Source organism: Populus trichocarpa, chromosome 9, assembly GCF_000002775.5.
Source record: "Populus trichocarpa isolate Nisqually-1 chromosome 9, P.trichocarpa_v4.1, whole genome shotgun sequence".
NCBI lineage: Eukaryota > Viridiplantae > Streptophyta > Magnoliopsida > Malpighiales > Salicaceae > Populus > Populus trichocarpa.
The window spans coordinates 7115713-7127201 of NC_037293.2; the positions used below are offsets into that span (position 1 = coordinate 7115713).

General features: G+C 35.9%; 2 protein-coding genes across 2 annotated transcripts; one reads left to right on the plus strand and one right to left on the minus strand.

Annotated features, from left to right (window-relative positions):
• The first annotated feature begins 146 nt into the window (after positions 1–146).
• LOC7475010 (protein PMR5) lies at positions 147–5774 on the plus strand. The gene is made up of 5 exons (XM_002313952.4): positions 147–918; positions 1031–1202; positions 1892–2070; positions 2978–3136; positions 5182–5774. Exons 1-5 carry the CDS (start codon positions 578–580, stop codon positions 5513–5515), a joined length of 1185 nt encoding a protein of 394 aa, XP_002313988.3. The 5' UTR covers positions 147–577; the 3' UTR covers positions 5516–5774.
• Positions 5775–6485: 711 nt separating this feature from the next.
• Positions 6486–10529, minus strand: LOC7454859 (asparagine synthetase [glutamine-hydrolyzing] 1). Its single transcript, XM_002313210.4, has 13 exons — positions 10123–10529; positions 9510–9648; positions 9257–9352; positions 8963–9104; positions 8678–8868; positions 8401–8562; positions 8231–8311; positions 7916–8137; positions 7685–7819; positions 7484–7564; positions 7312–7398; positions 7113–7220; positions 6486–7012 (listed from the first exon to the last, which is right to left on the minus strand). The coding sequence occupies exons 1-13, from the start codon at positions 10200–10202 to the stop codon at positions 6767–6769; spliced, it is 1770 nt and encodes a 589-aa protein (XP_002313246.3). The 5' UTR covers positions 10203–10529; the 3' UTR covers positions 6486–6766.
• Between the last annotated feature and the right edge of the window lie 960 nt (positions 10530–11489).

Sequence of the window (11489 nt, forward strand, 5' to 3'; positions counted from 1 at the left end):
ACCATGATTTTAACATACAAAAACAACAGACAATACACATAGGTGAAGATGACCTCACTGTCCTATGTGTCTGTCTCAAATAACAAAAGGCATATGAAAAGAAAAAAAAACAATGTTTCCAAACCCTTTTGGCCCCTCCTCAGTCTTCGTCGGTCATGCTTCTCTCCTTTTTTGCCTTCTAATATTTTCTCATTGCCTCTTTACACTTTTCGAGGTAAGTGTTAGCAATTAATATCTAGAGTTACACATAAATACGAGTGCATCCAAGAGCACCCCATGATTTGTGGACAAAAACTGAACTTGCAGATGAATCAATAGCCTCTAAAGGAATTGAAGAACTCTGTTCAAAAGTCTAAAATCAAAACCTTCAACAATCCAATATGCAACTCATGTGAACCCATCTCGGCTACCTTCACATGCACACAACAAAACAAAAACCCCACCATTCTTTTATAAGACTACACAATCCTCCTAAGCCCTATCCCCTCTCTTTTTTCATAGCAATCTCTCTTTGCTTTTTTACTAGCTTTTTAGCACTACTTCCTTTTGCTTTTCTCACCCTTCCCTCCTCTAAAAAATGTCTCTTGCTTGTATCCGGTCCTCTTGCAATCTATTAGCATCATGTTTTGCGATTGTTTTCTTGGTTTTGCTTCAAACCAAGGTTGCAACTTCAGCTTTGATAATGAGCATGAGAAACCACCACAACCACCACCAGCATAGATTGCCAAGGCTGCAAGCTAATCAAAGTACTTGTGCATTGTTTGTCGGCACTTGGGTTCGTGATGAATCATACCCATTGTATCAATCTTCTAATTGCCCAACCATTATTGACGCTGAATTCAACTGCCAAATGTATGGCAGGCCTGACTCTGATTATCTCAAGTACAGATGGCAGCCTCTCAATTGCGAGCTCCCAAGGTAACAGAGAACATCATCCAGTGTTAAATCCTTTTGGGTCCTCCTTCTGTTTTACATTTCTAGTGCTGTGAATGCAATTGTTGGACTTATGTTTAATTTTTATATGGTTTAGATTCAATGGGCTTGAATTTTTGCTAAATATGAGAGGGAAAAGTATGATGTTTGTGGGGGACTCCCTTGGACGGAATCAATGGGAGTCTTTGATTTGCTTGATTTCATCGTCGGTGCCTCGAACTTCAACACAAATGAGTAGAGGAGATCCCTTTTCCATCTTCAAGTTCTCGGTAAGTTCCCCTGTTCCAAATAGCCACTACTGCCACAGTACTTTACTTGAGATGCGAATTGATAAGATTCATGTGCTTGCTGCTAGTGGCCTACAAGGCTGCAATTTGAACACTAAAAAATGTTGTACCTGCCGGAGTCTTTTCATTATCTTGAGCCCAGCAATATATGGACGAAACATGAAAGAAGTGGTTTTTTTTCCAGGACTCGTCTTTTTTTCTTGACAATCGAACTTCGATTGTGAACTTGGCCAAATAGTGTCATTTTTGTCATTTTCTTAGCATCATAGTGTCAGGAAGAGAATAAATTTTCAAAACATGATTGCACTGCTATACCAAAAACAAAATACCTGAGTTTACCGTGCTGTTTTCTATTTTTCAAACTTTAACCTGGAATTATACAAGTTTTAGTAAAAAAAGGGAGGAACGGGTGAGTCGTTGTCCTGCATTTAGTCATGATTGGATTTGAATAAAAATCGGACGGCTATTATTACACTGATTTAAATAGCATGAAAAGTCAGATATGGTGGTCATAGTTTTGAGGGGCCCTAACCCTAACTATGTTGGTATGCTTTATCACCGTTGATGCCAAAGTTGCCAGCTGCGGCACATTAGCTAAGGTAAATTTCGGCCGTCAAAAGGAGATCAAGGAAATGGGGTTATTTTCCTGATCTGGGTTTGGTATTGTGCAGGATTATGATGTGTCCATTTCCTTTTATAAAGCTCCATATTTGGTAGACATAGATGTGGTACAAGGGAAGAGGGTTCTGAGGCTAGAGGAAATTTCGGGGAATGCCAACGCCTGGAGAAATGTTGATGTGCTGATTTTCAACACTGGTCACTGGTGGAGTCACCAAGGTTCTCTCCAAGGGTAAGAAGTACTGTTACAATTGTCTTTGTTTTAATCCTGGTTCTTGAGTTTTTTCACTTGCTAGTACAATTAAAAAATATTTCGCAAATCAGCACAATTTAAAAAAATAATTCACAAGAAAAGAAAAAAGAACGAGGCGTCAGTGATATATCAGAGCTCTGATGATGAAACTTCTAGTGTTATTAGAAAAATATCGACAAGACAAATCCATAAACACTATAAAAACCAACTTTAGAAATGGTGATGGGATGCTATCAAGTGCCCGTGACTCGCCATTAGCTTTGAAGTTGGTTTTTCATGGTATAAGAATTCATCTTGTTAATATCTTTTCGGTGATACTAAGAGTTTTATCATCAGAACTCCGATATATCTTTAGCGTCTTTCTTTTCTTTCCTTTATTATTTCTTTTTTTTTTATCATGTCATTTTTTTCTACCATTAGATTATTTTTGTTTTTGTTTCTTTCAAGCTATTAAATCTTTATAAAAATGCATATGTGCGTATCAATTATTATATTAAGGCAGCGTATGGAAACGCGGGCCAACCCGTGTTTTCAAAAAATTCAAAAAACAATTTTGTTAAATAAAATATTTTATATTTTGGATCGTTTTGATACGCTAATCTCAAAAATATTTTTTTAAAAATAAAAAAAATATTATTTTAATATATTTCAGTATAAAAATATTTTAAAAAATAATCGCAACTATTCTTCCAAACAAAATTTTAATAATTATTTTGTCAGTTATGATAATATAGAGAAAAAAGAATTACTAGTGAGACTAGTGCAAGGAAAAAACTCAATTTGTGTTCGTTGATGGGCTATCTTTCTTGAGTGTTGATGAAAATCAATAAATGTAACAGTACGTACCAATTGGATTTGTTAAATAAAAGTAGCGTGTGATGGACAGATGGGATTACATGGAATCAGGAGGTACATTCTACCAAGATATGGATCGTCTGGTTGCATTGGAAAGAGGGCTAAGAACATGGGCTAAATGGGTGGACTCCAACATCGACACCACTAGAACCAGAGTCTTTTTCCAGTCCATCTCTCCTACACATTACAAGTACGTCTCCCCCCCTCTCTCTCATCTAATTGGTCTTTGCTTCGAATCTTATTGTCCGTTGGGAGTGGTTTTAGCACTGAAAAACGTTTCCACTTTTAGGGATGTCTGTGAGTACGGCAGTTGTGGTTTTTTTAAATATTTTCTTTACTTAAAATATATTAAAATAATATTTTTTTTATTTTTTAAAAATTATTTTTAATATTAACACATTAAAATATAACTGATATCACTAGAAATATATTAATTTAAAATATAAAAAATTATTTTTTAAAAATATAAAAACAAAAATAATACGAACACGATGGAGAGTTGAATCGGTAAAAGGGAAGGTGCAAGTTGCAATTAATTGGTGCTTCCCCAACGGGTCATTTAATGTAATTATAACGAATATTGCGGGTTATTGATAGACGGGGAAAGCAGGCAAGGGTAGAACGGGCAACAACAAAAAGGAAATAATAATATTGATGATTACTAGATAAAGAAATTGGCAAATTCTACATCGCTGTCAGCTGAGAACGCCGCTTTCACAAACAAATGAAGACGCGTTAGTTAAAAGTAAATAATGAAAAAATAAGTTGAAAATAAAAAGAAAATATCAATATATTAATATTGATTGAAATTAACTAAAAAATGTAGGATGGTAACTTAAATTAATTATTATTTTTTTCAAATACTAACTAGAGATGTGTTTTTTTATCAAAAATTTCTTAGAAAATAATTATCTTCTTGAAAAATTAGTATCTTCTTATATGTCAAGAACGAACGATATTTTCTAAGGACCGGAACGGCGTGCTGCAGTCAAATCGTCTTTGTTCTTAGGTCGCTGTGTTCCGGCTAGATTGTCGGCAACATAGTGAATTACTATTCTTTTTTTATATTTTTCATTAAAAAATACTTTCAAACACTTATCTAATACTTATAAACTCAAATATAACCTCAGAAACTATGTTTAAACTTTAAACAACTAATAAAAACATAAATCAATTTGAAAGCTTTTAGATTCATAATTTCAAATCCTCGTAAATCTGAGGATGAAATGGTTTAACTTTGGTATCAATAGATTTTTGGAAGCGAGAGCTTTCATTTAATCTCATTTTTTATTCTCTTTTTCTCTCTTCCTTTTATTTACTTGTAATTTTTAAATTCCACGTCATTTTTTAATGTTGGGAATTCTGAACAAGAGAATTAGATTAGCCATTATCGAGTTTTTCAGTTTAAATAGTTTAGGTTTTTTTTTTTTTTTAATCTAATGGTGTTTTTTAGTCATATGAAAAAAAGGGTATTTAGAATGGCATTGATATTCTAATGCAACAACACTGTAGTAGACACATTTGAGTACAAAAGAAACTAGTGTTTAAAAGTGTTGTGTTGTATGGTTGTTTTTTAAAATGTTTTTTTTTAATATAATAAAATAATATTTTTTTATTTTAAAAAAATTATTTTTTATATTAATATAGCAAAATGATTTAAAAACATAAAAAAATAATTTTGAAACTCAAAATAAATATGCTTGCAATTCGATCGAATATGCCAGAAGAGGCAAATTAATTAATGGACCCCCACAGATCCCAACTATGGATTTGACATGAAATAATTTGAATCAACTGCAGGGAATAATCTGCAATTGCAATGAAACCAATTTCATTCATCACATAAGACTTTTTTAGAGCCTTGAAGCTTAAAGAGTAGTGAGTAGTGACCATAATTATTTCATCTGTCCAGGCAGAGTGTCAGGAAAAATAAAATTCATGTTCAACTAATTACACAAAAGACTAGAGAATGCATGATATCACAAGCCTTAGAGAGGGGTCATTTGCCCCCGAGTGAAAGACAATCTACCGACATCCTTCAACGGTCTCGTCACGTGATCCTGTTCTCAAGAAACCTGAAAATGAACACCGATCATTTGTTGGTTGTCAGCGGCAGTGGCATTACTATTCCTCGTTTAATAGGATCGTGCGTGTAATTAGCGTCTATAGAATTAAGTATTCCTCTGCTAAGCTGGAAATTAACAGTAAACCATTTTGGTTATTGATCTGTGACAGTCCAAGTGAATGGAGCGAGGGGACGACAGTAGCAACAACGAGAAATTGCTATGGCGAGACAACACCAATGAATGGAATGACATACCCTGGAGCATACCCTGATCAAATGAGGGTAGTGGATACCGTGATCAGAGGCATGCATACTCCTGCATATTTGTTGGACATCACAATGCTCTCAGAGTTGAGAAAAGATGGGCACCCATCAATTTATAGTGGCGATCTGAGCCCTCAGCAGAGGGCGGATCCATCGGGATCCGCGGATTGTAGCCATTGGTGCCTTCCTGGACTGCCTGATACTTGGAACCAATTGTTCTACGCTGCCTTGTTCTTTTAAGTCTAGTTATTGTTATTTGTTAACTACCAATTCTAATTATATACGTGTTCGGAGAGATGCATAATTTGCAATCCTCATGTCTTCTATTGTTTTGTATGATCTTTAGACTAAGATATACATATGTTCCAATTAGCCCACCTTGTAAATTAGTGATAATGTATACCACGAAGAGAGATGATTCCTTGTTGGGTGACTGGGATAAAACTTGCTACTTTATTTTGCTAATTAACTTGATCCCTTCATGGACTCGGATTGGTTATTCCTGAAGTGAAAAACTGCAAGAATGATAGTGGTCATTTAAGCCCAGCTCATGTGGGATCTGGAGCCCTAGTTCTATAGCATGTTTGGTATATGTTACCATGGGAGTGAAGGGGACTTGTCGTCATTTCTGTTAGGCATGTTATCTTGCCGGGTCAATTATACCAGCTGCCTGGTTTAAGTGATGGCCTCGGGTAATTTCTAGATAACTGCTCTCTATACTTTGTTTTCCTTTATCATAATTTTGTCCAGCTCGTTATGATCCGATTGCTGACCGCCATAGACTGGCAGCAGGAGAGAAAAATTGGAACCCTGTTGCCTATTCTCCACAGAAGCAAAATATGTATAATTTGCATATGCCTTTGTTGTCCATTGACAGTAGCGTGGTCCCTTTAGTTTCAGAGATGATGTCACCGATGCTTTCAAGGCCCAAAACTCTAAATATTATTCAACATTGCAAAAAAGAAAAATGTCCTTCGTGGTTTGTTCATGTCCTTTACTTAAAAGCTTCACTGCCTGCATCGGATCTCATCTGCGATTTTCCCAGTGATGAAAAGTAATAGGAAAAGGGCTTCTGCTAAATATTGTATGTACCATGGCAGCGACAAATGTAGACATCCATTGTCCCTCTTTTCCGATTATTAAAATTGGATATTGGATTTTTTATACTATAACTAAGAAGTTTGAGGAGAAGAAGAAAAATACTCATCTATGAAGCAAAGAAACCATAGGAAAGGTTGCATTACAGCTTTAAACAGTAGGAAAGGTTGCCTTGCAGCTTTAAACAGCTACAGGGCATTGATAACATACATGAATTACCTTGTACAAAAACCACAAAGTAATGACAACACACGACTTCAAAGGACCACGGATCATTATTTGTAACATCTACATATGACCTCTAAGATTTTTACATATACAAGGCAACACAAGTTTAAATAATACCAAGGCTATAGATATCAAATTCACCAATACTTAGTCCTCCAGCAGGCGCTAACTGTGGATCGCAACTCCCGAAGCACTAACTTCCAACATTCGAGGAAGAGTGTCAATAATTTTTGGTGGCACCACTCCTGCATTGGCAAGAGCTGCCTGCTGATCATAATCAGAGAGATGTACACCCAATGCAGCCCGTCCAGAAGGATCCAGATTATTGGACCAGGCAGCATCCCATTCAACAGCTTTAGCTGTGCTGCATGCTACACTGGCTCCTCCAGGAACAGACAGCCTGGCTGAGTTCTGCAAATGAAGAGCAATAATAATAATCAAATTAGTGTTGACACCATTAGCATAACTCATCCTTTACTAGAACTGACTGTGGTAGGTTTGATAGGATTACCTGTGGGAAGAACCTCTCAAAAATCATTCTGTAGTAATAGGCTTCTTTGGTGGTAGGGGTATTATGTGGAAAGATGTGCTCAGCATTTTGCATCATCTTGTCAGTCACCTGAAAATATTAATTCTGCAGTATGAGCTTCCAAATAGAAATATGCTATAAACGAAACAAAAGGATGCAAAACAAAAACTCATATAGGTACATGTTGGGCAGCATGAGCTTTGAGACCATCGATCCAGCTATAGCCAACACCATCGCTAAATTGCTCTTTCTGCCTGTAAAGAATATGCTGCAGAAAATCAAATGGGACATGTTAATCTAAAGCAATTAATGTGCTTGTGGAGTTAGAAGGAAGACAATTAGTAAATATGGACCTTAGGCAGATAAGGATGCTCCTCGTCGTCAAAGGCTTTCCTAAGGACCCATTTCTCAATATGGCCTTGTCCAGGTTTGATCTGGAATTGATGAATAGAGAGAGAACCACTTAACAAGCTTTAAAATCGTGAATATCAATACTTAAAAATTCATACATAGAAAGAAACAACGTATAAAAATTCAACGAAAGGTTTTTTTACCATCTTCCATTCAGGATCAATAGCCATTGCAACATTAATAAAATCCTTGTCCAAGAAGGGGACACGGGCTTCTAAACCCCAAGCAGATGTTGCCTTGTTAGCTCTCAAGCAATCATATTGATGAAGGGCCTTTATCTACATGCATGCAACAGAATAGAATTATCAGAACGCTCCCTTGTTATGTCTCTACGTTTCAACAGAAAAGAGTGGTGTATGCATATAGTTAGTTACCTTGCGACATGTTTCGCGGTGTAACTCTTCTTTGTTAGGTGCCTTATGAAAGTACAAATACCCACCAAAAATCTCATCAGAACCTTCACCAGAAATAACCATCTTCACTCCTAGTGCCTTGATCTTACGAGCCATTAGGAACATAGGGGTACTTGCTCTGATGGTTGTAACATCATATGTTTCTATATGGTATATGACATCCTCAATGGCATCTATACCATCCTGTAACAAGCCAAAGATGTTAGTTTACACTTTTGGGTAGTCATAGAATGATAGCACGAAATTGAGCTTAAAAACTTTGCTTGATTTTTATACCTGAACCGTGAAGTAAAATTCATGGTGGACGGTTCCCAGATAATCTGCAACTTCTCTTGCAGCCTTCAAATCTGGTGAATTCTGCTCAGCACGAGGGACAAAATCAAGGACTCTATCAAACTCTTTAAGACCTGTATACTGAATTTCTTACGACAAAAATTTACAATCACCTCTAGGCCAACACAGAAGGAATGGAGTTGTGCCCCCCATTGTCTGGCAGCCTTTGTACCTGCCAAATGGCGAGCAGTAACAGCAGCAACCAGTGATGAATCTAGGCCTCCAGATAAAAGAACTCCAAAAGGCACATCAGTCATTAGCCTTTTAATCACAGCCTGCGTATATCATTCTTAACATATGAGCTACACGCCATAAGAATTTCCCTGTTTGTTAATTTTTAACATCAAGAACAACAACTTACAGTGAGCCCAATTACATATTTGTCTTTACCTTTTCAAATGCACGTCTCAGAACAAGTGGATCATATGGGGTTGAGGGAATGGCCTCGCAGAACCAAGGAGGATTGTACCAACGACGTAATCCACCCGATTTACTCGAGTACAAATGACCAGGAGGAAAGCACTCAAAATGTTCACAGTCGTCATTCAGACCTTTCAGTTCAGATGAAATCCACACGGACCCTGAATAATAAAAAGAAAAGGTAAAATCATCAAACAAAATCCAACTCATTAGACATAAATAAATTTGAAAAACCAGGATCAGACAAGCTGTTACCATCAAGTCCCCAGCCAATATAGAGGGGGGTGATCCCAATGGCGTCACGAGCAACAATGAAACTGTTGTCACGAGTATCCAGCAGAACAAATGAAAACATTCCATCCAACATGTCCACAAAATTTTCGCCATATTCCTCGTACTAAATTCAAAAAATTTCAAGAACATGGTTACTCGTTAGAACCAAGAACTGCAAATTACTTCCATTCTACATCAATATCTATTAGTCCTTTGGATTCAATATCACTGGGAATTCATGTGATCTAATTATCATAATTTGTTAGCACAACCCACCAGATGGGCGATAACATCACAGTCACTGCCTGTTCGGAACTTGTGATTTGGCAAACGCTTCCTTAGTTCTTCATGGTTGTAAATTTCTCCGTTCACCTATTTTCAACACCAACGACTCGTTAAAGTTAGTGAAAACTCATAATTTTAATTGTAATTTGCAGCCAAAATAATTTCCTGTTTTGCAAATTTTAACGTAACAGAAACTAAACTGTTGGTCTGAAGCCAAAAAATGAAAAACTGCAAAATAACCAACCGTGACAACGATGGCTTGGTCCTCATTAAAGAGTGGCTGGTCACCAGAAGCAGGATCGATAATAGCCAGCCTTTGATGAGCCAAGTAAAAGTCACCGCACTGATAGAGCCCACTCCAATCTGGACCACGGTGCTTCAACCTGTTACAATTATAATGAGACAACATTATTCATCCAATTGCAATTTTGATACCCACAAATTTGTCGATTATAATAGTATTATTGTACCCATCAGTCCCCTATCATCATCAAATTTACGAAACAATAATCTTCTATCCTTCGTCTTTGATTAAACGGATCATGTCCAAGAATCCTAAATACTTTATAAGGTTTCTGGTCGTTTTTAATATTTTTCGTCTTAAATCTGTTCCCACGTCCATATCTCCAAATACTGTTAACTCCTTTGCGTTAATTGTCTGCGCTAGGAAATATACCAGCGGAGGAAAAACATTTTCGTACTTTTACTGTTACGCTAGCCAGGTAGCACCAGAGCTATGAAATAAACATTCAAAACTTCAAATTTATATATATATATATATCAAGAATAAAATATGGGTGGAAATGGTAGCGAAAACATAAAGGCTAGATAAATGAGAGAGGGAGAGAGGGAGTTGCCTGCGAGAGAGCTCTAGCACCCGAACCCTCTTGGCCTGAGAGTCGTCAGAACAACCCAAAACAGCAAGTATCCCACACATCGTCGTTTCTTAAAAAAAAACGATATAGCAGATAAAAGAAGATTTTGCTAGATATGTATATCTTAAAAACAAAGACAGAGAAAAATGGATGGATAAACTATAGAGATGAAATTGGGTAGTAATGAAAGAAGAAAATCTGGTAATAAAAAGGAAAGCGAGGTGGCAGGAGAAGGAGATGGGCTGTTAATAGGAAACACCAACACGTAGAGCAAGAGCTTGTTTTGTTATTGTTGAATGAGTAAGTTCCCTCCTCTAAGCACACGTATTTATAGTGCCACAACGAAGCAGCCACGCCATTTAACGGCGTCGGTTTTTTCATATTTTTTAAAATTTTAGTTAAGTGATTGCTGCTTACCGGAGAAAGCTGGAAACTCAGAGGGACAAGAAACATCGGCTCGTGTCTTACACGTGGTGAAATATTATTGGATGGTGTCGATGATATTTTATATGAGGTAACCAGTTTTTGCGGATTAAACGGTGAGGTTTATCCATTACGGAAACGAGAAGGATTTATTGGGAGTGCTGAGTCAGCAAAACTCAAATTCTGGTGGGGTGTTCATTGACGTGGGTTTGATTGGTCAGTTGTGCCGTCATTGTTGTCCAGTGTATTAGGAAATGGTTTCGGTAGTCAAAGAAGTTTGGTTTCTTTTTCAAATTAATATTTATTAAATGCCTATGAAGTATAAGCAACATTTTTTAAACAAATAAATAGGTACAAAGAAAATACAGATGAAATAAAATTTATGATCCACTATAAGAATATTCATCTAGAATTATTTATTTGTATAGATCAATTTTTTAATGAATTATGTGAAGTAATTAATAAAATACTGCTCACTAAACACTATAATTTATTTTATTAGATTAATGGTGAGAAATACATTCTTAAAATCATCTGTAGAGATATTGACATAGATAAAAGTAAAATATTGTATTGTTTATTGTGATTCAAGACCTACAAAAACCAATAACGTTGAATAATTCTTAAAATATTTAATTTTGTGCATTCATGTCCTTTTGCTCATCAATAAATTATTATAACACTTTATATACATATTAAAGAAAAAACTAAAAAAGCCCTGGTAATATTGAATAAAAAAATAAACTAGAAAAAATATTCTTTTTAAATATTAAAAAAACCAGAAAAAAGCATGATTGTATATGATAGAAAAATAACAATAAAAATATATATTTTCTCAAAAAAAAAAACTCTTGCAATAATCTTCTACTCATCCTTGGGTTCATACCTTAGTAAAAAATAATTTCTACCACGAATATCCTTTTATG